Source organism: Diospyros lotus, chromosome 8, assembly GCF_014633365.1.
Source record: "Diospyros lotus cultivar Yz01 chromosome 8, ASM1463336v1, whole genome shotgun sequence".
NCBI lineage: Eukaryota > Viridiplantae > Streptophyta > Magnoliopsida > Ericales > Ebenaceae > Diospyros > Diospyros lotus.
The window spans coordinates 39973280-39997553 of NC_068345.1; the positions used below are offsets into that span (position 1 = coordinate 39973280).

The window sequence follows — 24274 nt, forward strand, 5'->3', positions numbered from 1 at the left end:
CCCCCCCCCCCCAAAAAAAAAAAAAAAAAAAACTCACTTCTGGCGTGCTTCTAGGATAATGTATTGATCCAGACTGCAAAACCCGCCTCTTCCCATCAATAACAAGCGCCTTTCCATCGTACGTAACGTTCGCCGAGAACCCTATCTCAAAATAGCAGCCTTCAAACACTGAAATCACCAATAAGATCACTGCCCAAGTAGTACTTCTTCCCATACTTGAATTCACCAAAGTGCCCAAATTAATACCCGACAATCGACATGCATTCAGAGTGTGTGAGTGTGTGTATAAATCATCTCTGTTTTCAACTTCTTGTGGGTGGGTGTGTCTGTTTAACTCCTTGTAATGTGAGTACGTGTGTGCACGAGCATGAACGTATTTAACAAAATCTTATTGAATTAGTTGATCACGAAGCGTTTTGTTGCTATAGAAAATGAAGAATCTGGGAAGAATTTTAAATGAGAATGAAGACATGCCATGAGCTTTTTCTGGGCGATGCTTACGATGCTGGGTTCTTTACGATGATTTTGGAATCAGAGATAGCTTCCGAAGACCAGGATCCAAATGTAGAAACATACATAAAAGAGAAGCTCAGGATTTTCTTGGCAGTTTTTGGATGAAGACTGAAGAATGGTCTTTATACTCTTCGCCGTTGCTATGCGCCTCCCCCTCCCTCTCTATGTTTATTTAATTTTTATTTTTAAAAAGCCTAAATGAATAAATCCACCCGCAACTTTTATTTTTTTTTATTGTAACACTCTTAATATTACTTTGATTCTAATTGCACTTCTTAATTATCTAATATAGTGTAAATTTATTTATTGCGACACTTTTAATTTTAATTGGTTCTAATTGTCATCTTGAACTACTCAATTTCACATCATAAATATTTAGCACATGACTCACAATATGTGATATATACTTATCTAGTAAAAAATGATACGTTATTAATGATGGTGATGTAGATTTTATTTATGTTAAAAATTTTAAAATAAAAAAAAAGTAAATCCAATTCTTTTATTTTATTTTTCTTTTTTTTAAACAAATACTCTCTATGAATATCAAAATTAAAAAAATTGGGCATATCCCCGACCCAATTCCCAATCCAATCACCCACCTTCATTTTCATCATCATATTTATTAGAAGATAAAGCATGAACAAAAGTAATATTATTTGATTGAGTTAGACTAAAAAGCCTCAAAATTAAAACAAAAATGATGTTGAGTGTTTAAATCTTGTTCTCATTAATATTAATAATGGACTCTACGATCAATCTAAATCTTGAGACAACTGAACTCAAGTTATTAAAAGCATATGAATCTCGATCATCAGCAATGTTATGTTGCTCGCCAATAGACAACATAGTATTATTGTCTCGATCATAGATTCAAAAGTGGCCAAATATTTAATGGAGTGAAATTGATTACTTCAAGAATATAATTGAGACAAAATAAAATTGTTTATGTTATAATAAAAAAATACAAATTAAAAGATAAATTTATGTCATATTAACTGATTTAATGATGTAATTGAAATTAACTAAAAATAGGTAAAAGTTGAAAAGGGAATTTATGCATTTCGTCTTTTTAAAAACGTTAAAATAAAAAAAAATACTGAAAATAGAAGGCGGACCAAACGGATTATCTAATCCATTTTCCTATTTTTTATAAAATAATCCATAATAACGCGTCGGTCGCTGATTGGACAGACGTGAATCACGTTCTAATCGCATAGCTCATAAATGCCGACTCAAATCACATACACGAAGACTACACTGAAGTAAATAGATCTCTCAGTCGATGATCGATCCTTGAGCCGCCCAAATCCAATCACTGGTTTTGTGGACCAATCGGATTTTCAAGGGAAATCTCCCCGTCGGGCGTCGATTGCAGTCGAATCAGTAAGAGTTTTAGTTCAAGATCACAAACCGTGATCAGTCCAACTTCCTTTCATTCCAATTGCTGAAACATTGTTAAGTGTTCGTTTCTTCGCTTGTTTCTTGTCCTTATAATCTGGTAATCCTGTGATTGGTTGCTAAGAAACTCGAGGAAACTATGAGGAAAGATGATTGAAGTGAACTTCAAGACCAGATTTTTTCATTTTCCCACTGTTTCTCTTTGCTTTGGGCATGGTTCCTTGGCAAACAAACTGGGTATTTAAGCCATTGTATTCTTGACAAACATGCTTTGTTCTCGTGGAAATTTGTGCCCCTATGTGATTCATCATAAAATCCATACTTGTAGCAATACTTTTTCGAGCTTGAATGTAGCTTCAGAGGACATGGCCATGGATAGAGATGATTGAAAATTTAAAAATCGCGTGGCCAATCCGGATTAAGCTTTGTGATCGTTGTTTTTCTTGTTTATATTGACTAGAGCTTGCTATACAAGCACCATGATGCTTGGATGCAGAGGTAAAAGGAAAATTTTGATCAAACTGGAGCCTTAATAATCAGATTAAGAAAATCTTTTATCAGTTTCTCAATTTAGAAGAGAGTTTTTGCTCACATCAAGTCAAATATCCTAATCATTGCTTTACACCTATTTTGCAGACTGGGTTCTGGGGTCCTTCGACTCACTTCTAAATAATGGATATAACTGCAATGGATCGTGGACAACTTACTCTTCTAGGAGCTGCATCTTGTGTGATGGCTACAACGTATTTTACAATACAGCTAATGTCACAGCATCTCTTTTACTGGAAGAACCCAAAGGAGCAAAAAGCCATAATCATCATCATCCTTATGGCTCCATTGTATGCCATTGACTCGTTCGTCGGTTTGGTGAATGTCCAAGCAAGCACGGCATTTTTCACATACTTGGAATCAATAAAGGAATGCTATGAAGCTCTGGTAAATCCCTTTTACATTCACATGATGTAGTTTATGGTTCTTTTAGCAAGTTCTCCTGGTGACCGTAGCTCACAGTAGAGCATCCCTCTCTCCACCTTTGCTTTCAGGTGATTGCAAAGTTCTTATCACTGATGTATAGTTACTTGAACATATCCATTAGCAAGAACATAGTGCCAGATGAAATTAAAGGACGGGAAATTCACCATTCCTTCCCAATGACACTTTTCCAGGTGAGGACATCCTTTATGCTTTCTGTAAAGTTAATCCTGCCAGTTGAGATACCTACATAATTTCTAGTACTTCAACCAAAAAAAATGAAAACTAAAGAAAGAAGGGAAAAATAAAAAACCTGATAGCAAGGGTAACCTGTAAGTGTTTATTGGATTTCTAATTTCGCATCTTGTTCTTGCTAAGAAATGGGTTTTATTACAACAAAAAGAATCATGAGCCTCGGTCTCACTAGGTGGATTAAGGAACATATTTGAACTGATACAAGTGGAATTAAGACAGGGACTCATTTAAAGAAAAGCAGCTTCTTCTTGTCGCCAACTATTTTGTGTGAAGCTGCTGTTATGAGAATATAGTTGGATCAACAATAATAACCTCCCTTTATATGTTGTAACTGAAATACCTGCAGCAAGATGCAAAACACATGGGTTATAATCATCCTCACCAGTACTTCTGTATTGCAGCCAGAACTTGGGAGTCCCGGAAAAAAAAAATGTGACTGCAAAAATTACAGAAAGAAAGGTTTGCAGGAAATCAGTTATTTTTTCTTTTTGTTCTCACTAGAACAGTATACGAGTCTTTTTTAGTCAACACTGTGAAACTAGTCCAATTTCAGTGGGTTAATTGGGTTAGCATTTGTGCCTACGTTTATTATTCACTGGTTTATTGTTCATAAGGCCTATGTTTGATTCATTGTTGTTGTTCAAACAACAGCCTCATACTGTTCGTCTGGACCACCACAACTTGAAGCTTCTAAAATCTTGGACATGGCAGTTTGTTATCATCCGCCCAGTATGCTCTATCTTGATGGTAGCACTGCAGATTCTTGGAATATACCCCAGTTGGGTTAGCTGGACATTCACCATCATTCTCAATGTTTCAGTTACATTGGCGTTGTATGCCTTGGTGATATTTTACCATGTCTTTGCAAAAGAGTTGGCACCACACAAGCCACTTGCGAAGTTTATGTGTATCAAAGGGATTGTTTTCTTCTGCTTTTGGCAGGTAACATGGTAGCATTTTTTTTAATTTACATTAAGATAAATTTCCTCGAAGTGGGCATATAATCAGACGTTGAACAAGCCAAAATGTGCTTTTGATTACTTAACGTTAAGAAATTGCCAGGCCTTCCTAAGATATGGCAGGCTACGCATGTTTATGCATATTGACTTGTGTGTATGTGCTTTCTTATCCGATTATGAACAAAGTTTGTCAAGAACAAAGGAGTAGAAAAAGAAATTCCATAGGAATAGTACTGTGCTGAAAAAAAAAAGAAAACAAAGGGGATTGAGGTAGGCAGATAATCTCCTTTGAATGGGAGTGAGCAACAGTCAATTTGGGCTGTTTGGAAGGGATTTCTTAAACCAAGCCACCAATGGCGGCTTGGCTGCCTTCCAATCCACAACCAAAGCACCATATGTTTGGAACTGCCCAAACCATAGCTTATCAGTTTGGGCGGTTTGTTTTTTTCTGCTCACCCCCACCTCTGAACTACCCAAAGAAAACTTCATGCTAAAAGCAATGCATCATCCATTTTGAAGATTGATGGGAAATACTGCCAAGAGTAGGTCAGGAGCTACTATCTGATGTAATGGAGATATCAGAGGGAGAGAGTTCTCTTAGCAGTCATTAGTCATTACATTGTTTTTACAATTGCTCTCAACCACAAAATGGGCTAAAACTCATGCCCTGTATCCAGTGCAGTACTCACCTTGAATAACATTTGTATTAGGCTTAAGATAAGTTGGAGGATTCAAAGGATTGCCTGGGATTTAGGACTAGGCGTACTTGTGGTGAATTGTTTATTTATGCCTTACTGCATATGGAATGTATGCCAATTGTTAATTATACAGAAATTACATGTGCATATATATTTCTATACGTCTCTGAGTTATATTTATCTTTGCCGTGGTCAATTCTCTTCCGAGACTATTTTTTAATGGTGACCTTATAGATTAGGCATGCTATTTTACAAGTCATCTAGCATTTCACAGAGTTCTTGTTCCTTGGTAACTTTTGCTTTTTCTTAAATTTGGATAAAGGACAATTTAAATCCACTAAACCATTCATTCTCCTAGAAATAATGTTCCACTAAGAAGTTGGTTGGTATGACTTTTATGTGTACAATTGAAATTGTAACATGTTTAGGTTCATTACAGTTCTGAAATAAGTTCCACTTTTGGGTTTGATTATCTAGACTTACTATATCCCACATGTGGTTCCCTATTCGGCATTTTTTTTTTTTTTTGGTTGTGTTAATCTCTTGCCATAGTTCTTTGTTTCTGCTTTCCTCCTTTTACCTTTTCTGTGCCTCTTCTTTTTGTTGAGGATAGTGCTTTACTTGGCCATCCTTAATTTTTGAATGTTTAAACATGCAGGGAATAGTCCTTGAAATTCTTGCTGCAATGGGCTTCCTCAAGGCTGATCATTTCTGGATTGATGTAGAGCATGTAGAAGAAGCTCTTCAGAATGTCTTGGTTTGTATGGAAATGGTCGTCTTCGCTTTTGTCCAGCAGTATGCATATGATGTTACTCCTTACACTGGAGATGTTCATAAAATGACATCAAAGAAAAATGAGTGAGACAAGCCCGAAAATATCTCAATCAGGGGGAAGATGCTATGACTGCACTTGCTTGTGCATTTTTCATGGCCTTTCGTACCCCCAAGCTGTAGCAAGAGAATCCTTTGGATATGTTTCCTCTTTTCTTTAATGTCTATAAGACACGAGTATGGTGATGAAACTGCTATTTTGGTTCTGCTGCTGTTTGTACTACTGGTTTTGTTTGTATCATGGCGTCTCTTGTTTTCATCTGATCGTGATGTATTCCCCCATCGGTTGTACCATACTTTCTGCTCCAATAACCTTCTGGCATTTCTTATGAGCAGTTATTTGTGACTGTTGGAAGAATCAAGGAGCTTGCTTGTCTTCCATGCTTTAGGGTCACAATTTTGAACAGATTTTCTGATTTGCTTGTTGAAATGAGGGGAGCATGGGAACTTTGACTTGATCATTTTTAATCACTGCTCAAGTTTGTTCATCTTATCAGGCTGAGCTTTTATTTTCTCTTTTTGCCAAGTGCAGCAGTCCTGCTGAGCCATTCTTCAAACATTAGTCACTGTCATGAAGCTGCTAATTCTCGAATTTAAATGCAATTAGACCAACTTGATCTGCATTCTCGGCCGGTTTTAACCAGATGTAAATGTATTGTGTATGCCTGATTAACCCTAGAGAAACAGTACAGTAACATGCAAACATGAGAACTCTCAAATAGCAGCTCATCATTAAACCACAAACCAAGAAGAGTAAGTACAATCACCTGCTTGCAGGGACAGTTCAAGAAACTGAAGCTTTTGACAAGGTATAGAATCCACATATTAAAACCATTTAAGCTGGAGAATGCATACAAGCACTAGTGTATATGCATAGGAAAAGGAAAGCTCTGGTATAAATTAATACAAGTAGTTACAGCGGCTACGAAACTGAAGAGACTTCGTATTTCACAGTTTCAGAACTGGAATTTGGTTTTACCTACAATGGCATGGGGCGATGGTTCCCATATTTCAAGCAGAAAACTTGTATTCTGTGCTTCCAATTCTTATTTGAGATCAGAAGCCCGAAGCAGAAAGCTTGTCTTCTGGGCTCCCAATTCTTATTTGAGATCAGAGGCAACTTAATCTTCCAGTGTTACTTTTGAGCCTCCATAAGAGAACAGGCGAACTGCATTTCTGTAGCTTAGATCTGCAAGTTCTTTTTCAGTCATCTCAAGTAAAGATGCGACATACTTGAGCACAAGATGGATGTTAGCTGGATGATTGAGTGCTGCTTTTTGCTGTCCCGATTCATCTCTTGGATGTTGGGACTGATTATTAGAGGGATTGACATCATTTAAATTAAGATTTCCTTGTTGGACCTGAATTTCTTCTAGGACAGAATTCTCTGCTTCAACCAAAAACAGAGAATCTGAATTATTTGACTTTGGGAGGGCATCAGGAGCATCTGTCTCCAATAAGATCCTTTCTGCGGGCACTGATTTCAGCATTTTCTTTGCCTTGCTTTCTTTCATGGACAAAAGAAACCCAGAGAATGAAAAGTATGCACCAAGCTTTGCAAGCTCAGGTACCATCTCAGCCGAACCCAAGAAAGAATGCAATATCACCCCATCAGGGAAAGGCCCTGTAGATTTCATTATCTGAAGAAGATCACCAAAAGCACGAACACAGTGAACAGATGCAGGCCTTCTCAACTCTTTTGCAAGTTCAAGTTGTTGCTGGAAAATTTCAATTTGATCATTGAAATCAATCTCCCTTCCCCTTTTACCTTTGTCCAAACCAATCTCTCCAACTGCAGCAGAGGGAGTAGACTTGAAAAATTGCTTCAAAGTGTTCAACCAGTTGGGAGACCGCTCAGCAACCCACCAGGGATGGACCCCAAAGCATGGAACCACACACTCATAAGATTCACCTATCTGTTTGACCAAATCCCAGTCTTTCTCAGAGATTCCATTGACAACAAAATGAACTACACCAGAATCAAGGGCTGTTCTAATTAGTTGGGGCGCTATGTTGAGGATTCTTGGGTCCTGGAGGTGACAGTGAGAATCAAAGAGTTTCACCATGCTTCTTGTCTGGTTGTGATGCAGAACCTGAACCAAAGAAACAAGAGTAATCCCAATTACTCAAAACCAATATCAATATTCAATATTGTTCATTAAAATCTGTCCTTCAATACTTCATTGGTTTATTTATAGATAATTAGTAGATATAAACCTATTCTAACAAGATTCCTTTCTAACTAGGATTCTTTGGTATAAAAGTAATCCTAATCTAATTAAGATTCCAGGACATAAAAGAAATTAAAAGAAACTAGGAAACAAATTAAAATAAAGAAATTAATAAAATAATATTAATTTCTACTGACTAAGAGCGTTCATAATGATGAATGGAAATGCACTAGTATTTTTCAGACATGCATTAGGATGTTAGGAACCTAGGGTTTGAATAGGAAAATTGGAAGGAATCGGGAAGATAGAATCAAAACAGAGAGAATTAGAGGGGGAATTAGACTGAAAGAGGCGGAGATATCAGCAAGAATAGAGGAAGAAATGCAGATAGAATAGAGAAAGAGAGAGAAAGAGAGAGAATCAGAGGGATCAAGAGAGAGATCAGAAATGTTGAGAGAGAAATCAAAATTCAAATATCATTCATCCCTATGAACATTCTCTACTGATCTAATCTATTTATAGGCTACTCTATACTTTCAGTTACAATACAACTATAAGGTACAACTGCTACAGCACTAGAGTACAACTAAAAAGAAATACATATAATACATAATTATTATTATGTCCTTAGGGATCCTTGGGGTCATGACGTAGGAGTGGTGTGAGAACTTGCATACTAGTTATTGATGGGGGTACTACTATGAACATGGTTTCTAAATCTGCAATTACTCAACTCAATCTTAAGGCAAAACCACATCCAAAACCATCTAAAGTTGCATGGGTGAATAACATAACATTGCCAGTCACTGAGAGATATTTTGTTCCTATTCAACTGGGTGATTACAAAGATGAAATTTTCTGTGATGTTTACCCATGGATGTTGCCCATATCCTTTTAGGTCACCCTTGCCTTTATGACAGGAATGTAGTTAATTATAGGCGAGAAAATATCTCTGTCTTTAACTATAAGGGTAAAAAACTCACCTTGATCCCTGCTAAATCTTTTAGTAGAGGCACTAGGACCAAGCCTAAGCAAATACCACCAATCCCTAGTAAAAAGCTCATTCATTTCATAGCTCCTAAGGCATTTGAAAAAGACTTGTCACGAAAATGGATACGAGTTAGCCATCATAGGTAAGGAGTCCCCTTTAAGTTCTTCTAAGAGCTTGGGGTTTGCTATAAAGTCCATTGGGAAAAGTCCTTTTAAGATTGTTCGTCGTTACTCCCCTCACACCCCAATTGATCTTGTACCCTTACCCCTAGAAGCCCAAATTTCTGAGCCTGCTAAAAATTTTGCCCAACACATCCATGACTTACATGCTGAAATTAGAAGGAAAATTGTAATGAACAATGTTAACTATAAACTTACCGATGATGCACATCATAGAGCTCAAGAATTTAATGAAGGTGACTATGTCATGTTTCGCATTCGCCCTGAGAGCTTCCCTAAACATTCCTTCAAGAAACTACATGCTTGAGCTAGTAACCCCTTTCCTATCATTCAAAAACTTGGACCTAATGCTTATTTACTCAACTTACCTAATAATATGAATACTAGTTCTATTTTCAATGTGAAAGATTTAACTCCTTACCAAGGCACATTTGAGCCTCCTTTCTTGCCTTCTAGTGTTCCTATAGGTCACCAAGTTCCTTGTATGCCACGCTTACAACAACAAAAGGATGTAATGTGCTTGACGATGAGATTGTGACTTCTTCTCGTGGTGGTTATTGCCATTTTCTTGTCAAATGGAAAGACCAACTAGATTCCAATGACAATTGGATTACTGAAGACGATTTTCAAGTCCTAGATCCTGAGCTCTTAGAGTGGTATTTTCAGTTCAACCGTTGGAGTTGAATTCTTTTCAACCGGGGTAGAATGATGAAGATAAAAGAGAAATATTTTGAGACAATATTTTAGACATAAATAACAAAAACAACATATCCAGCCTTTATCCCACTATGTGGGGTCAGCTACATGAATTCTAGACAATATTTTAGACATAACAATAGAAATTAATATAGTCACCTCACATTGTTAACTTGTTTGATCAGATCAAGATTGTCATCAACCTCTTCTTTTCCACTGAAAAAATCTAATAGATTTTCCATTCTATCTTCATCCTCAACTTGATTAGTAAGTTCTTGCTTGTGCTCTAAAGTTGAGGCACACTCAGGACAGCGAACAGCTATATGCCCCTTCTCATGACAATGGTGGCATTGAATGGGAGGGTTATGAGGACAAGAAGCACTAGGTTGGGAATTATTGTAAAGAAAATTTCTATTCCTAGCAAAGCTATCTCCAGAGACTGTATAAGGGACTGCCGTGCAAACATTAGTATCTCTAGGGGAGGGTGGAGGAAAGGACCTTAATGGATGGAAGTCAAATAATTGTGTGGACACTCAACGAACAGGAAGATAAGGTATTTTTATCTGCAAGGCTTTATGATAAGCTTCCTCAGTTGTTTTAGGGGAGTGTAACATAATCTCTTTCTGGATGTCCATCCTTAATCCATTTATAAACCTTTGCGTTGTAAAGAAAGAATCCTCATTTAAGTCACATCAGATGAGAAGATTTTCAAATTGGGTCAAGTATTCATTTACACTTAAATTGGACTGTCTTAGGTTTAGTAGGTAACTGAGCCATATGGAAGAATAGTAGATATTTCTCTTTTAATTTTCGCTTCATGAGGGCCCATTGGGTGATGGGAGGTTCACCTAATCTCTCAAAATTATGTTTAACATTTTGCCAATATTTCTTTGCAGAACTAGTTAATTTCATTTTGGCAAAATGAAATCTCTCAATATTAGTCATGTTATACCAAGTGAAATAATCTTCCATGTCATCTACCCAATCTAAAAACACATTAGGGTCTAGCCAACCATCATACTGTTGAACATCCACTTTCACATTCATATTGTTTTATCTATTGTATTCCTGCCTATTACAATGGGGTGGATGCGATTGCCTATATTCTCTTTCTAGATTCCTTGCTGTCAAATTCCCAGATTTGACAAAGGTCAGTGTGGGAATATTCAAGAATTGGAAAGAATTTAGGGGGAGAGTGAATATACGAGAGAGAGAGAGAGAGATGACAGAATGGAGAGAGAAAATATTTTATCTCATTCATCATACAATCTCATATTCTCTGGCTGTGGCTTTATACATAGCCTCCAGCTGGAGTACAACCAACCGGAATGTACAACGGGTGAAGCATGGCTACTCCTAACTAACTAGGTACTATCCTCACAGCATATAGGAAATTACATTTACTATCCTGCCCTTAGGAATGTGACACTTGCGTGATATGTATCGATTAAAAAATTGTCACCTATAGGTTCTTCAAAGTTTGGACATTGGCGGTCATACCTAGGTGCTTTAGAGCATCTCCAATGAATGCGGCAATTGCAGCGCCAATTACAATTTGGTGCAAAAACCTCTCCAACGAATACAGCAAAATGGTGTTGGGCACAATTTTCAATCATCAAATTTGGTATTGAGTGAATAGTATAACACCATTTGGTGTTATACTATTCACCAACACCAAATTTTCTTTTCATTTTATTTCCAATTTTACCCCTAGTTGTATAACTTCAAAACAACTCATTCCTTATATATTCTGTATCACTTTTATTATATTTGTATATTTTAATTAATAATTAAAAATATAAATTTAATTATTATAAAAAATATATACTGATGGAAATATTTTATTAAGATCTATAAAATGAGTATAATATTGAATATATTTTAAAATATTTAATATATTTTATAAATACCATATTAATATAAAATGAATTATTTTTGTTTATCTATATGAATTTTTTTATTTTAATAATTACTTAATAGAAAGAAAATTCTTTAAAGTAATTATATTAATTAAGTTAAATAAAGTAATTAATATTTATTTATAGAATATTTTTTAAAGATCCTCCTTTACACTAATTTAGTGTTACACATGGGAGACAACACCAATTTGGTGTTAAAAAATTTGGTGTAAACCACTGTTGGACACCAAATTGGCGCTGGATTTGGTGTCCAACATTGGAGTTGCTCTTAGGACGTGCATTCCTATCGCGGTGCCTAGGTTCAAAAGGAGCTAGTATTTCATGTGAATGAGAAATCTTGTTGGAAGCAATGTGTATTCCAGGGGAATGGCGTGCACCATGTATATACTCATTAGAATGAGGAGAGTCTACAAAATCATCTCCTGTCTTTTGCTTACCTAGTATTTTGAGGACCTGTGTCATCTGCTCAATAAGGATTCCCATCATATTTGAAAGACTCTCGAGATTGTTCAATCAGGTTTCAATGGATTTTACTGAACTTTGTAATGACTGAAGATCAGTCAGTGAAGTGGAGGAAGGCTGTTCATGTTTGTTGGGGGTCATGGGAAAGGAAACAAATAGCAAGGCGAAGGAGGCTAAGGAGGGCTATAGGAAATTGAGTGAATGTTGAGAAGACTCAAGAAACCTGAACCTGTTAGGATGCACAAATAGGATTAAGAAATTTAAATTAAATGACAATATTAATAACCAAAAAATAATGCTCCAGCAAATATGGTAAGAAATTCTTTTTTTTTTATTTCTCTCTCTCTCTTTTTTGGTGATAAAGGAATATTAAATAGAGTTAAAACAATTTAATAAAGATACTTAATAGATAAATATTAATATTAAATGGACCTAAAGCAAAGTGGAGGTTAGGTTGATAGCGTAAAAGGGAATGAAGGTATGTGTATTGGGTTGGATAAGGGTTGTTGGGTTTTGGAAACAGTAGGGTCCAAGTTAGGAAACGGGTCAATTGATAATTGGGTTGTGGGTTTTGGGTTAAATGGGTCGGGTCAATGGGTAAGGAATCTTCCAATCGGGTTAGGGTATGGGTTGAGAAATTGGGTAGGGTTCAACTTACAGTGCAGCAGCAAGAGGAAGCAGTGAAGGCGCGGTAGTTTCCGGCTAGATCGCAGCTTGACTCACGGCGGCGACTGAGGCGCAGTGATGGTGGCCACCAGCGACGGGGGAACCGTAGGCACTGTTGACGGCAGATGAGCACACCAATGGCTTCGAACAGAAAGTATCGTGCGCGCGAGGAGATCGAACGGGACCTATTCGGCGTTGTTTACTGCTGTTACGAGGCCGGCTCCGACGATTCCTTCGCCGTCAAGTCGATTCCATCTCGTTCGTTGGTTTGCTGCGAACAGGGCGGAGAGGGCTTCCGATGGTTCCGACTTCATCGGATATGGCTTCCGACGACGCAGCTTCCGGCGTGACTGTCGCCTAGGGTTTCCGACGTCTCCAGGTTGAGGATTTGGACGCTGCTAGGATTTTTGGCGACGAAACAAGACGTTTGATGACGAGACGGCGTCGTTTTACTGTGCCCGAGGCTTACAATTACATGAGTCGGCGTGGGCCTGATCGGGCCTGACCCTAGCTCTAGTTGAGCCCTACCCAGCCCAAGATTTTTTAATAAATTTAAAAAACCATTTTAATAAATTAAGAACAAAACACCTCCTTTAATATAATTAAAAAGAATAATACTAACCATTGACAAAAATAAATAGACGATATTTTATTGTTAACGTCTAAATGATTATATTAGTTGACAATAAATGTATTGTATTTTGAATTATTTAATCAACTAATAAAATTAATTAAAGGTTAAAAATAAAATACAATAAATACATTTTATAAAAAAATAAGATATATTTATTATTATTACACTATTGCTCATAGCATTACCCAATTAAAATTTGTTCATTTTGACAAATTAACTCTATAGGTTGTGTGTCGATATTTAAAATTAGTCGACTGAGATTTGTCAGCCCATACTAATAGAATAATCACAAACTCAAAAGGGAAGAAAGCAATAGCATGGTCAGTAAATAATACATGTGAGGGTTTTTTACCTGGTTCGATCGGAATGATACCTAATTCATGACAGTTCTCTCATAATTTTGACAGAGTAACAGAGTATATATTTTTTCATATTTGTACAATGGTTTTTGACCCCCTACTTATAGTGTGGGATATTTACAATTTACACAAAATTTCAAGTAGTGGGGCCACATCGTGAGGGATAGTGTGTACTTATTATCTCCATAAAATTGGGAGAAAAAATTCTGCACCATCTGGGACCTGGTTTACCACGAACAAGACAAGTAGACATCATTTTCTGGTTATCCTGCTTTGTGGTTCTTTTCTGCGAACTGATCGGCATGGTCAGCGAGCTAGAGGTATTGTTAGGAGCTTGTTTGCCATCGTGGTTGGAGTCCATGCTTTTGCAATTACGCGACCTCATTGAGATGTCTTCGGCCTTAGGTCCATTGGGCTTCGAGAAGTTGGGCCCAATAATTGGATTATTCCCATCCCAAAACAATTCAAGTAGTAGTTCAAGGCGGTTCAAAAAATGCTGTGTTAATGCAATATTTTATTAGAAATCAACATTAATATATTCATTATTGTCTATTTAATAGTATGGTAACTTATAAAATAATTCTTGCCATAGAAAATTTTGATGTAATCAAATTTTGTTGGGTGAATTATGTTTGGGAGTTCCTACCTAACCCAATGCTAATCCAAGCATTGGATCACTGATAAAATCAATTACAAGTTTTTGCCTACAATCTTGATTCATGGCATTTCTTGGCTGATGAACCAACTTTGAGGTATATGGCCAACCAAAATCACATCCTAGTCCATGTTGGTTGCAACTTTGGGGACTTTTCAAAATAAGAGTTATTGAAAACAATCAAGGAGTTTATAATTCTCAAAACTATAAATTAAAAAAAAAAATTATTCAAGCACGTTACAATTTTAAAATTATTTTTTTTTATAAGTTGACATGAGATATTGTCCTTAATAATTCTTACTAAATGTGAATTAAGATAGATAACCATTAATTATAAAACGAATATATTCAAACATAATAATGAATTTTTTGATTAAAAGCGTTATTGCCAAGTGGCTTTGAGTTTGCAAGAGAGAGAATGATTAGAGACGCGTGGAAAGTGCTCACGTAAACACTCCAATACTTAAATCAGATATTAAAGATTGATAAATTATATTGAAATTAATATTAGAGGTGTATCTCTTTTAGAATGAGAGTTCATCTATTTATAAAAAAATATGAAGATTTTTCAAATCCCTTAAAATTAGGATTATTTTATATAATGTTTATCTTAATATTTTGAAGTACACTAAAATTATGATTTTTATAAATAACGTTATTTTATTATTTTAAAATTTATTAAAATTATAATTTTTATTAATAATATTTGTTGATAAAATTCTTAAAAAAAATTTAAATGTTGAAATTATCTTATTTACACTATGTTCAAAACTCCTAAGAAAAATTATACCTTTTTAGAATTCTTAAGTTTTTTTTAATTTTTTAATAAAATTTTATCTATAACACATCAGATAGAGTAAGGAATATGTCTATAAGTTCCTCAAAGATGCACTTGGGACTATTTTAGTTATTTTTTTCTTGCTGGCGTGGATGATTGCATCATTAGCGTATAAATATTTAGAGTTTGTTTTGTATGAAAGTGTTTGATTCTTTCAAGCTCAACGTGCTGCTGGCCCAACAAAGAAAAGTAGCCTTGGGGCAATTGACGGCCAGGCAGAAGAGCCCGTTGAGACTGTTTTTGGCGGCGGGCACAAATGGCAGCCTCCGGACGGAAGGCGGCATAATAAAAGTCAATTGAGACAGCTACTATTGGCTGACTATTTGACCTCTCTCTCTCTGGTATTCTCGAAAGAAAGGAAGACAGAGAGGGAGACTGGTATTCTCGAAAGAAAAAAGAGGGGGAGAGAGACAGAGAGAGAGAGAGAGAGAGGGGCTTAATCGGCTTTGGGAGGCCACCATGAACGAGAAAGCCAGTGTTTCCAAAGAGCTTAACGCCAAGCACAGGAAGGTTCTGTCTTATGTTCCATCTTCTTCTTTCTTGTTCCGTTTGACATGTATGTATGCTTAGTTACCTGAAACCTTTATGGGTTTCTATCATTGGTTTCATGTGAATGAAGCTTATGTAGTAATTTATCTTTTTTATTTGATCATACACTTGCGGCTGAATCTCTTTTCTTTATCACATAATTCATCAAGGTTCTTCTGTTTGTGTTTTGCCAATCTTTGCTGCTTGACATGAACTGATTAATCTTGTCTTTGCCGAAGATAGGCACTGCATTGCAGAATTATCAAGAACACTTGAATCTTAATTGTGTTAGAAGTTCACAGCCTTCTCTTGCAAGTTCTTTTAATTTATTTATCAGATGGTTATCAGTCATTTGAATCGAATTTTCTGGAATGATAATTATAATTTCTACCTCTACTTTACCTGCTCACTGTATAGTAAATGCCCTTGAATGTTGTTTAAAATGGTCTGTTGGCTGCCACTTGCCAGTGGTACTTAAAAAACGAAATTAATGGGTATGAATTATGCCCGTCTGAAGTATGAGAAGTTTTCTTTGTATTTAGTTCACAGAATAGCGGCCAAAGGTGATTTGATGAAGCTTTTGAAGCCTGGCATAAGGCCCCACCTTGTTAGTTGTGACTGGTTTAATTAGAATAAATTGCTCCCCAAATACTTTATGCTTAAACAAACATATACACAGCTGTATGTTCTTTTACTTGCTGCTTTTGTTCTCGGAATTAAGGGATTTATGTGTTTTCTTTATCATTTCTATAAATATGTGTGTACTTGTTAAATTAGCTGCCCGTCACCTGATTGTTCTTTTGGTTCTGTGAAAGTGTTTTTCTGGCCTAAAAGATGTTATTGCGGTGTTACTTGGAAGATATAGGTCTTTTTGGCTCCACTTATTAAGTTAGGCTCTGGGGGTCAGTTCTTGCTAATTTTTTCCCGCTGCACTAAGGTGTCATCCATAAGACCGATGATACCTTTGTTAAACTTCAATAGAACCATGAAAACAGCGTTAGCCCCTTCACCCTTAAACCCGAGATAACTTCATGACAGACGAACAACTAAGCTCCAAGGGTAGAGAGAAATTGCTCATGAGGAGACTTGAACACGAGACCTTTCAACCGAACATTTCAACTCCCATGCCACTCAAACTACCATCCTAGTGGTTTTAGTACTATATCTCGATACTGTACATTAACCGTCATTCTCATACTGCTGACTTGTTAAAGACTAATGCTTTTTAAAAAGCATGTTTCACACACTCAATCATGAACGATAAAGTCACATCATTGTTTCATAATTAGTTTGAGGATTTCTAGAATCCTGCTAATAAAATATTTTTTTGTTAAGTTGCAATCATTATCTTTATACGATATCTTCCTATGAACCAGTCTTTCATATGGTGATGGATTAAGAAACAATTTGCTCTACGAATAATACTCATTACAGAGAACTAAGAAGCCCCTTAAATTTAGTTTTCTTTCGTACCTTTCAATCCCCAAATCAGGGAATAAACAACTTGGAACATTCTTTTTTTGTTTTCAGAACTCCTATCTGGTACTCCTACAGGAGTGTGACACTCTTGATATGGAAAATATCGTCTATTTTGCCAATTAAAAGAGTTAACTCTGCTCTGATTTCTTTCTTAAGTACCAATTAGATCGAAATTTTCCCCACCAATCACCTCTGTTACCTTTTCATTTTTGTAATTTGAACTATGACCTAGAGATCAATATATCCGTCTTGGTGTTTTAACTTGCAGATATTGGAGGAGCTTCTTAAATTACCAGAGAACAGAGAATGTGCAGACTGTAAAAGCAAGTAGGTATCTTGGAGTCATATGGTCAACTAATTTTGTAGCACAGGAAATATCATGGGTGTTTGAATAGTAAACATGGGAAACAATGTACACAATACTGTTGAATCTCTTAAACATGCTTGAATTCCTCTTACTATATGCAGAGCACCAAGATGGGCCAGTGTGAATCTGGGAATCTTCATTTGCATGCAATGTTCTGGGATTCACAGAAGTCTTGGAGTACACATATCTAAGGTGGATACAACTCTTTCTTTCTTTCTTCTCTTTTTATTGATAACAGCGACACATCAAGATTTTATCCCAATATGTGGGGGTAGGCTACATGAACTCTAGCTCGATAGTCATTTCTTTTTGTGTGGTAGAATTCCCAGTTAGGCATTTTCTTGTACCGAAGTAGTGCCACACATGCAGCTCATAAATCTAAACTTTGACACAATGGCATGCAATATTTGAAGTGATATTTAAGTAGATGAACAAATTGTATGCCTCTAGCTGCATCATGCCTAATGAATTCCTTCGATATTGCCGCAGGTGAGATCAGCCACACTGGACACATGGCTTCCAGATCAGGTTGCATTTATTCGATGTGAGTACTAATCCAGAGATAATCATCATTCAAATCTGATAATTATGTTATAGTGAATTTGATAATTTACTTTTTTGTTCCCTGCAGCTATGGGAAATAGCAAATCAAACAGCTACTGGGAGGCTGAGCTACCCTCCAAGTACGATAGAGTTGGAATTGAGAATTTCATCCGTGCAAAGTATGATCATTTCAAGTGCTTATTACATTTCTGTGCAAAATTTGTGTTTTTCCCAGTTTTGGTCTTAAGGGTGCTAAGGTCATCTTCTCAACCAATTTTGTGAATCCATAAGGTATGTGGAGAAGAGATGGGTCCCTAGAGATGGAAAAGCAAAATCATCCTCCACTGCAAGAGAAGAAAAGGCTTCAGTTTATAAACCTGGAAGTGGGATTACCAGTGCCATTAGACATTCCAACGATATTAAACAGTCTATCATAGAGACGAAAGGGCCTCATCTGCCAAACATAAAAATTATTCCTGCTGCAAAAAGTAGTAGTCCTGTGCCCCCTGAAGTATCCCAAAAGGTAAAATAGCATTTATCAAGTTGGCCTTTTACTATGTTGCCTCAGCTCTTGATCATGAATTTTCTTTTATCCTTAACTGCTATTCTCTTCTTCTTCTTTTTTTTCATAGTGCGTTGCGGCGCCATTATTTATTGATACAATTGTTCAGAGTGCTGCCTAGAAGTGAAATTATAATTCTCTATTTTAATTTGCATTAACTTATTAGTACAATCAATTTATGAGATTAGCTGGGTTGTGCCAATGAGTCTGAAATCTGTCTGCAATGTTCACTTAAGAGTCTGAGTTGAGTTTCTCTCAACATGGCTATGTAGATTGGAGCAAATATGGTAAATGCATGCATGAATAAGAAATCAACAACATAGAAGTACAAATGTGATCTTTTCATATTTGGTTTCACCTTGTAGAAACTTCACCAATTAGAGGTTGAGATTTCTGTATTCACTGGCCCATATCTTTAACTACTTCGAAAAGAATACTGATTTTGGGAAGCTAATGAGACATCTGTTGAACAGGTTTCTCCTGTTCCAAGCACACGAGAAGTTCATAAGAAAGCAGAAACTATAGCTTCGAAGACTGAATCAGGGAAGCAGGGAGCTCATGCTGCTCCTTTATCTTCAACATCCAAGGTTGATTATGCTACTGAACTTTTCAAATTGCTGTCTGTCGAGGAATTCAGCGAAAACAAATCCAAGCCCTCTGCTGACGATGACAACACACGGGTTGGAATCCAGTGTATGTTCCCCTTCTTGGTAGTTTCATCTACTTCTGCCAGTCCTGGTAATTTGATTCTACTGTTGCCTCGGCTTTAACTTTGACAACTTGCAGCTGCAGAAAGAGTGTCAACATCTAGGCAGAATGTTCACTCAAACTCAGTTGAGATCAAGAATCACTCCAACTCTGGCATCGAGGAATTATTTGAAGATTTACAGTGGATTGTGCCCCCAGTTTCCGGTAAACCTTCAAAAGAAGTGAAGAACGACATCACAAATCTCCTTGAGGTGCGTGAAAACAATGGGGTATCAAGAACCAGAAGACTTACCATAGAAGCAAAAGCTGCATTTATCCATTCCAAGTTTAAGGCTTCTGGTTGTTGTTGTATTTGCAGCCGAGTTTGGCATTGCCGTCTTCTGTCCATCAGCAACAACTACCTGTGCTGACTCAACAACAGTCTTCTGGGCTTCCCCAAGCATTCTACAGGAATTTGGATCAGCATGGACAGAATGGTGTCCCCTTTCCCTCTCAGAATTGGGGAAGCAAAGGCAATCTTGTGCCCGGGATGATCATGCCTACAGCAGAATTACGACAACATATGCAGGTCAGGTTCCTAGCAAGCTTAATTTTGTCAAATCAAAATCTTATGCCGTGCTTAATTCGTCGTTATCATCTTGTGCCAGATGGGAAACATACAACCTTCATTTCCTCAACTGAGTGCTTATCCTTGTCCAACCCCCAGGTACACATTATAAACTTCATCTTGTTCATGTTTTACAGTTCTCTCTTTGTGAAGCAAAGGGAATGATCAACGATGTATACAAATGCGACCCTCCTGGACCATTGCAAAGGGGAGAACCTCGTGCACGAGGACACCCTTGCTTTTAACTGAGATGTTCACAGACAATGCATCTCATACTATTGCCACAACAAATTCTGCTGCAGCATGTACACTAGAGGGCTTGCTGCGCCAGTTAGCCATATGCCAGGCTTGCCGGCCGCCGGTGCCATTGCCACTGCTTCAAAGGCTCCGGCAGCATCAGCCGTTTCAGCTCAACTGGGAAGAGATTACGATTGCTCTTCGTTAATGCAAGGGATGTTTGCCAGACAGCGAGCCACCGGATGAGTCGACGAGTTAGCCGATTATTGATTGGCTTCCAATCCCAAGATACAGTAGATCTGTAGGATTTGTCATTGCATTATTCATTGTTGGAACCTGCAAGCTCCGTGCCGAGCCAAGATCTTTTCTTTCTTTCTTTTTTTTTTTTTTTAGTCTTTTGAGCTTGGTGATCTCGTTTACCTATTGAAATGCTTTCATGTAACTATTACATATTATTGTTTCATCCATGGCTAATAGAATTATTCTATTTGTATCACTTATAAATGATATGAGGATTAAAGTATTCTGAACAATAATTTCATGTTTAAGTTCTTCCTTGAATAGTCTCTCTTTACCCTTAAAGATCTGATTAGCTGTGAGGTATTCCTAATTTAAGGGTGAAAGAAGTGTTGCCATGGTAAGGATTTACCAAGAAGATCCAACCCATCGGATGGATGACACTTGTCAACCATCTAAGAAATGGACGGTGCTCTTTGTCTTCGTAGCTCACAGAGGATATATATGTTGACTGCAACTTTGACCAGCTTAGAAAAGAGAAGATCACCGATCCCCAGAACACCGGCCGTTACCCATGCCACCTGCCACCGTCCAAACTCCCATCCATCCATAACCAACTGCAGAGATAAGGCTGCATAGTGCATGGCACTTGGCGGTCACTGTCTCACTAATCAAAAACGCTATTGACACTCTAGAGCTGCTAGAGGTAAAAGGGCAGCTTCCTGGTTGGTTCGGTTCTTCAGTGGCTCTGCCAGCAGCCAAAACAAGCTTGCCAGTAACACTTTTTTTCCTTCCCTCTTGATTATCCCTAACCAATTGTAATTGTAATTTGAAAGCAACTTTGACTAGCTTAGAAAAGAGAAGATCACCGATCCCCAGAACACCGGCCGTTACCCATGTCACCGGCCACCGTCCAACTCCCATCCATCCATGACCAACTGTAGAGATAAGGCTGCATGGCACTTGGAGGTTACTGAGCAAAAACGCTATTGACACGCTGGAGCTGCTAGAGGTAAGAGGGCAGCTTCCTAGTTGGTTCGTCTCTTTCAGTGGCTCTGCTAGCAGCCAAAACAAGCTTGTCAGTAGCACCTTTTTTCCTTCCCTCATGATTATCCCTAACCAATTGTAATAGTAATTTGAAAGCAATGTTAAGAGACAAAGAAGTAAGAACTAAGAAACCCGCCTTGAACCAATCAATGGTGAGCGTGTGTCCGGTGATTCGCGTTTTGGGGTTTGAAAGTACTCGTCAATCATCATAGACTTCTCAATGGTTTTATCTTAACATTTATTTGTTAAAAAAAAATAAGATATAAAAAATATTTTAAATAAAGGTGATTTTTATTAAATTTTGCAGATAAATTTAATTAAAAAAAATTTATCTAAGATTTTATAGATAAAAAAAATAACATATATGTCTCCCATCTCATAAAAATACAATTTTCAGTATATTTTAAAAAGTTTTAACAATCTAATTGATGAAGGATTTTCGGAAGTGGTAGCCGCACGTTCCCTTCTTGCCTCTCTGAATGTACCTGCAATGGAGACGGGGCTTGCTCCCCCGGTCGATCTCCGATGATTAAGTTAGTCCTTTGATCTAGGGTTCCTTGTCCCTTTTAAACTATGTTAATTGATGGAAAAAATAAGGAGAATCCCCCACCTTCTTCGCTTACCTTTTCTCGGGATAGGAATCATGAGGGATCTTCGGGATCTTCCTCCCGCCTTCTTCGGGACTTTCCCGATAAGGGTTTCGCGATAGCCTCCGCCTCCGAGGAGTTCGGGATAACTGTTGCCTCCGTGATCTTCGGTGGATAGCCTGTTCCTGAGATCTCGGGGGTTTCTCTATTGAGTGCTTATCTGATTGACGTGGCAATGCTTGTCTGCTGTGTATCTTTTGACCGCTGTTTAGGTATTCGTCTCGGCGTAATTATGGGACCGAGGGCGTTCCCCTCATCACTTGCCCCCCCACTCCTTGAGCTCTTCGGCTTGAAGGGCCCGAGGAGTAGTAAGGCCCCTGAGGCTCTTCACTTTAACTCCTTTTTTTTTTTTTTTTTTTTTTTTTTTTTTTTTTTTTGCGTCTGGCAGACGCGAAAATCAATCGGTTTTGACGGCGGTATCCCTTCCCTATGCGCTGTCCGAGGCCGTTTCGTCTTTCGAGCTCTGTCAGTGCGGGGTGATCAATGCTCATTATTGCTCGTCCTTTGGTCTCTTATCCCCGCAGTTTAATCTTTTAAAATGGGAACCCTTCAGTCCCTCTACTTCTCTTTCCGTGCGACTTTCCTTCAGTTTTAGCTTTTCTTGTGCCCGCAAGCGTTTTCCTCCTCTTTCGCCTCTCTTTCTTCTAGCTTTTTGCCATGGCGATAATCGGTTCTGGAAGGTTTAATCCCGCTGGTGCAGAGCTTATTGAGTGGGAAAAACATCCTGCTGCGTCGATTCCATGTCAATGGATGAGCCAAGCGGAATGTCAACAGTTTAGAGAAAAGTACAACGTCCCCGAAGAGTGGGAGGTAGAGTTCAACAGCCATCTACGAGCATGTCATCCCGTCGCCGGCCGCCTTTGCATTTATAAGTGTGCTTTTGACAGGGGCTTTCGGCTCCCTCCCCGGAGAAGAGTGATGACCTTACTTCAACATCTTACTATCGCTCCCGCCCAACTGTCTCCCTTCGGATGGCGATACTTGATGGGGTTCCTCCTTATTTGTCATTCTGGCAAAATTGAGCCAACTGGAGACCTCTTCGACTATTTCTTCACGACCAACCGCGACCCCGGGGGGTGGATCTCCATCTCCCCTCGGATCGTGAAAGATAGCCGTCTTCTCGCCTGCAAGGGATACTCTAATCTTGAGATTTCTGCTTCGACTCTCATGCAATCCGGCGGGTCGAAAGATTCTGATGATTGGAAGAAGCGTTTTGTCTTCGTCCGCCCCAGGCCATCCGGCTCTTCTCAAGAGATCTGGTCTGTCAGTAATGAGTGGACTCTGGACACTAAGCACAAGCGTCCGAGTGTCGAGACCATTGAAGATTTCGCCTGCCGACTTATGAAGAACAGTCGGAACTGGGAAGAAGGATGGCTCTCCAATCCCAGCCTTTCCCAAGCGGGTTTGGACGGCGAGAACTGTGAGCTCTTTTTCCTTCATCTTTTTCTTTTTCTCTCTCTTTTTCCTTTGTCTGTATTTGATTTTCGTTGTTGTCTCTTTCTTAGATGAAGAGGTCTGGGAAATATCTTATTCTGCTATCACCAAAGGAATGATTTTGGACTTCCCTGGGAGTAAAGGCCCTTCGGCACCTTCCGGCAACCAGAGGGTGTTGGAGAGGACTGCGCCTTCCGAGCGAATTCCAAAGAGCAAGAAGAGTAACAAGAAGAACTCATTACCGTCCAGGTCGCGAAGGGCGGTGGAGGAAGACCCCGGGACCTTCCAAGAGGCTTCCAAGGGGAGCATTGCTGGGGGTTCGGGGGACCCATCTTCCCGTTCGGGGGATCCATCTTCCCCGCTTCTCCTTTCTCAAACCAGAGGCTCTCCGACCGCCCGGCGAGAAGCCTCCACCATGCCTGCGCGTTTGCCGATCTCTCCCGAAGACGATTCGGCAACCATCGCTCAGGTGCTTGCTGTAGCTCGCGCAGAGGCCCAGAAAAGGCAAACCATGGCAGGTACGGAGTCCAGTGCTACGCCTCCCAGCATCCCTATCAGTTCGATTTTTAAACGAATTTTAACGCCATTGGCACCAGCGGGGCGTTCGGAGCTGATGGGAGAGGCTTCGCTGAAGGAGGCTTCGGTGGTGTCGGCGAAGGAGATTTTAGCGCGCCGAACG

The 24274-nt window shown here is 38.4% G+C and overlaps 3 protein-coding genes across 5 annotated transcripts; 2 read left to right on the top strand and 1 right to left on the bottom strand.

The window, feature by feature from the left end:
• Positions 1-1733: 1733 nt before the first annotated feature.
• On the top strand, positions 1734-6117 carry LOC127807410 (uncharacterized). The gene is made up of 5 exons (XM_052345240.1): positions 1734-1899; positions 2551-2850; positions 2958-3080; positions 3793-4083; positions 5457-6117. The coding sequence occupies exons 2-5, from the start codon at positions 2587-2589 to the stop codon at positions 5658-5660; spliced, it is 882 nt and encodes a 293-aa protein (XP_052201200.1). The 5' UTR covers positions 1734-1899; positions 2551-2586; the 3' UTR covers positions 5661-6117.
• On the bottom strand, positions 5763-13150 carry LOC127807409 (uncharacterized). 3 transcript variants are annotated; one of them, XM_052345237.1, is made up of 3 exons: positions 12706-13150; positions 12023-12276; positions 5763-7722 (listed from the first exon to the last, which is right to left on the bottom strand). In XM_052345237.1, exon 3 carries the CDS (start codon positions 7693-7695, stop codon positions 6751-6753), a length of 945 nt encoding a protein of 314 aa, XP_052201197.1. In that variant the 5' UTR covers positions 7696-7722; positions 12023-12276; positions 12706-13150; the 3' UTR covers positions 5763-6750. The 3 variants fall into 3 exon arrangements, with proteins under 3 accessions (XP_052201197.1, XP_052201196.1, XP_052201198.1); XM_052345236.1 differs by lacking the exon at positions 12023-12276 and having other exon boundaries at positions 12706-13149; XM_052345238.1 differs by lacking the exons at positions 12023-12276; positions 12706-13150 and adding an exon at positions 12480-12699.
• Positions 13151-15373: 2223 nt separating this feature from the next.
• Positions 15374-20726, top strand: LOC127807134 (ADP-ribosylation factor GTPase-activating protein AGD5-like). Its single transcript, XM_052344779.1, has 11 exons — positions 15374-15709; positions 17475-17533; positions 17675-17765; positions 18063-18117; positions 18205-18295; positions 18408-18639; positions 19152-19371; positions 19465-19637; positions 19745-19954; positions 20034-20092; positions 20296-20726. The coding sequence occupies exons 1-11, from the start codon at positions 15659-15661 to the stop codon at positions 20474-20476; spliced, it is 1422 nt and encodes a 473-aa protein (XP_052200739.1). The 5' UTR covers positions 15374-15658; the 3' UTR covers positions 20477-20726.
• The last annotated feature ends 3548 nt before the right edge of the window (positions 20727-24274 follow it).

Excerpts from the sequence above, each read along its gene's own strand:
- LOC127807409 (XM_052345237.1), bottom strand. The coding sequence starts at position 7,695 with ATGGTGAAACTCTTTGATTCTCACTGTCACCTCCAGGACCCAAGAATC.
- LOC127807410 (XM_052345240.1), top strand. The coding sequence starts at position 2,587 with ATGGATATAACTGCAATGGATCGTGGACAACTTACTCTTCTAGGAGCT. Across the intron at positions 2,851-2,957 it reads AGGAATGCTATGAAGCTCTG|GTGATTGCAAAGTTCTTATC; the intron begins GTAAATCCCTTT and ends CTTTGCTTTCAG. Across the intron at positions 4,084-5,456 it reads TTTTCTTCTGCTTTTGGCAG|GGAATAGTCCTTGAAATTCT; the intron begins GTAACATGGTAG and ends TTAAACATGCAG.
- LOC127807134 (XM_052344779.1), top strand. The coding sequence starts at position 15,659 with ATGAACGAGAAAGCCAGTGTTTCCAAAGAGCTTAACGCCAAGCACAGG. Across the intron at positions 18,118-18,204 it reads TCAGGTTGCATTTATTCGAT|CTATGGGAAATAGCAAATCA; the intron begins GTGAGTACTAAT and ends TGTTCCCTGCAG. Across the intron at positions 19,955-20,033 it reads AATTACGACAACATATGCAG|ATGGGAAACATACAACCTTC; the intron begins GTCAGGTTCCTA and ends ATCTTGTGCCAG.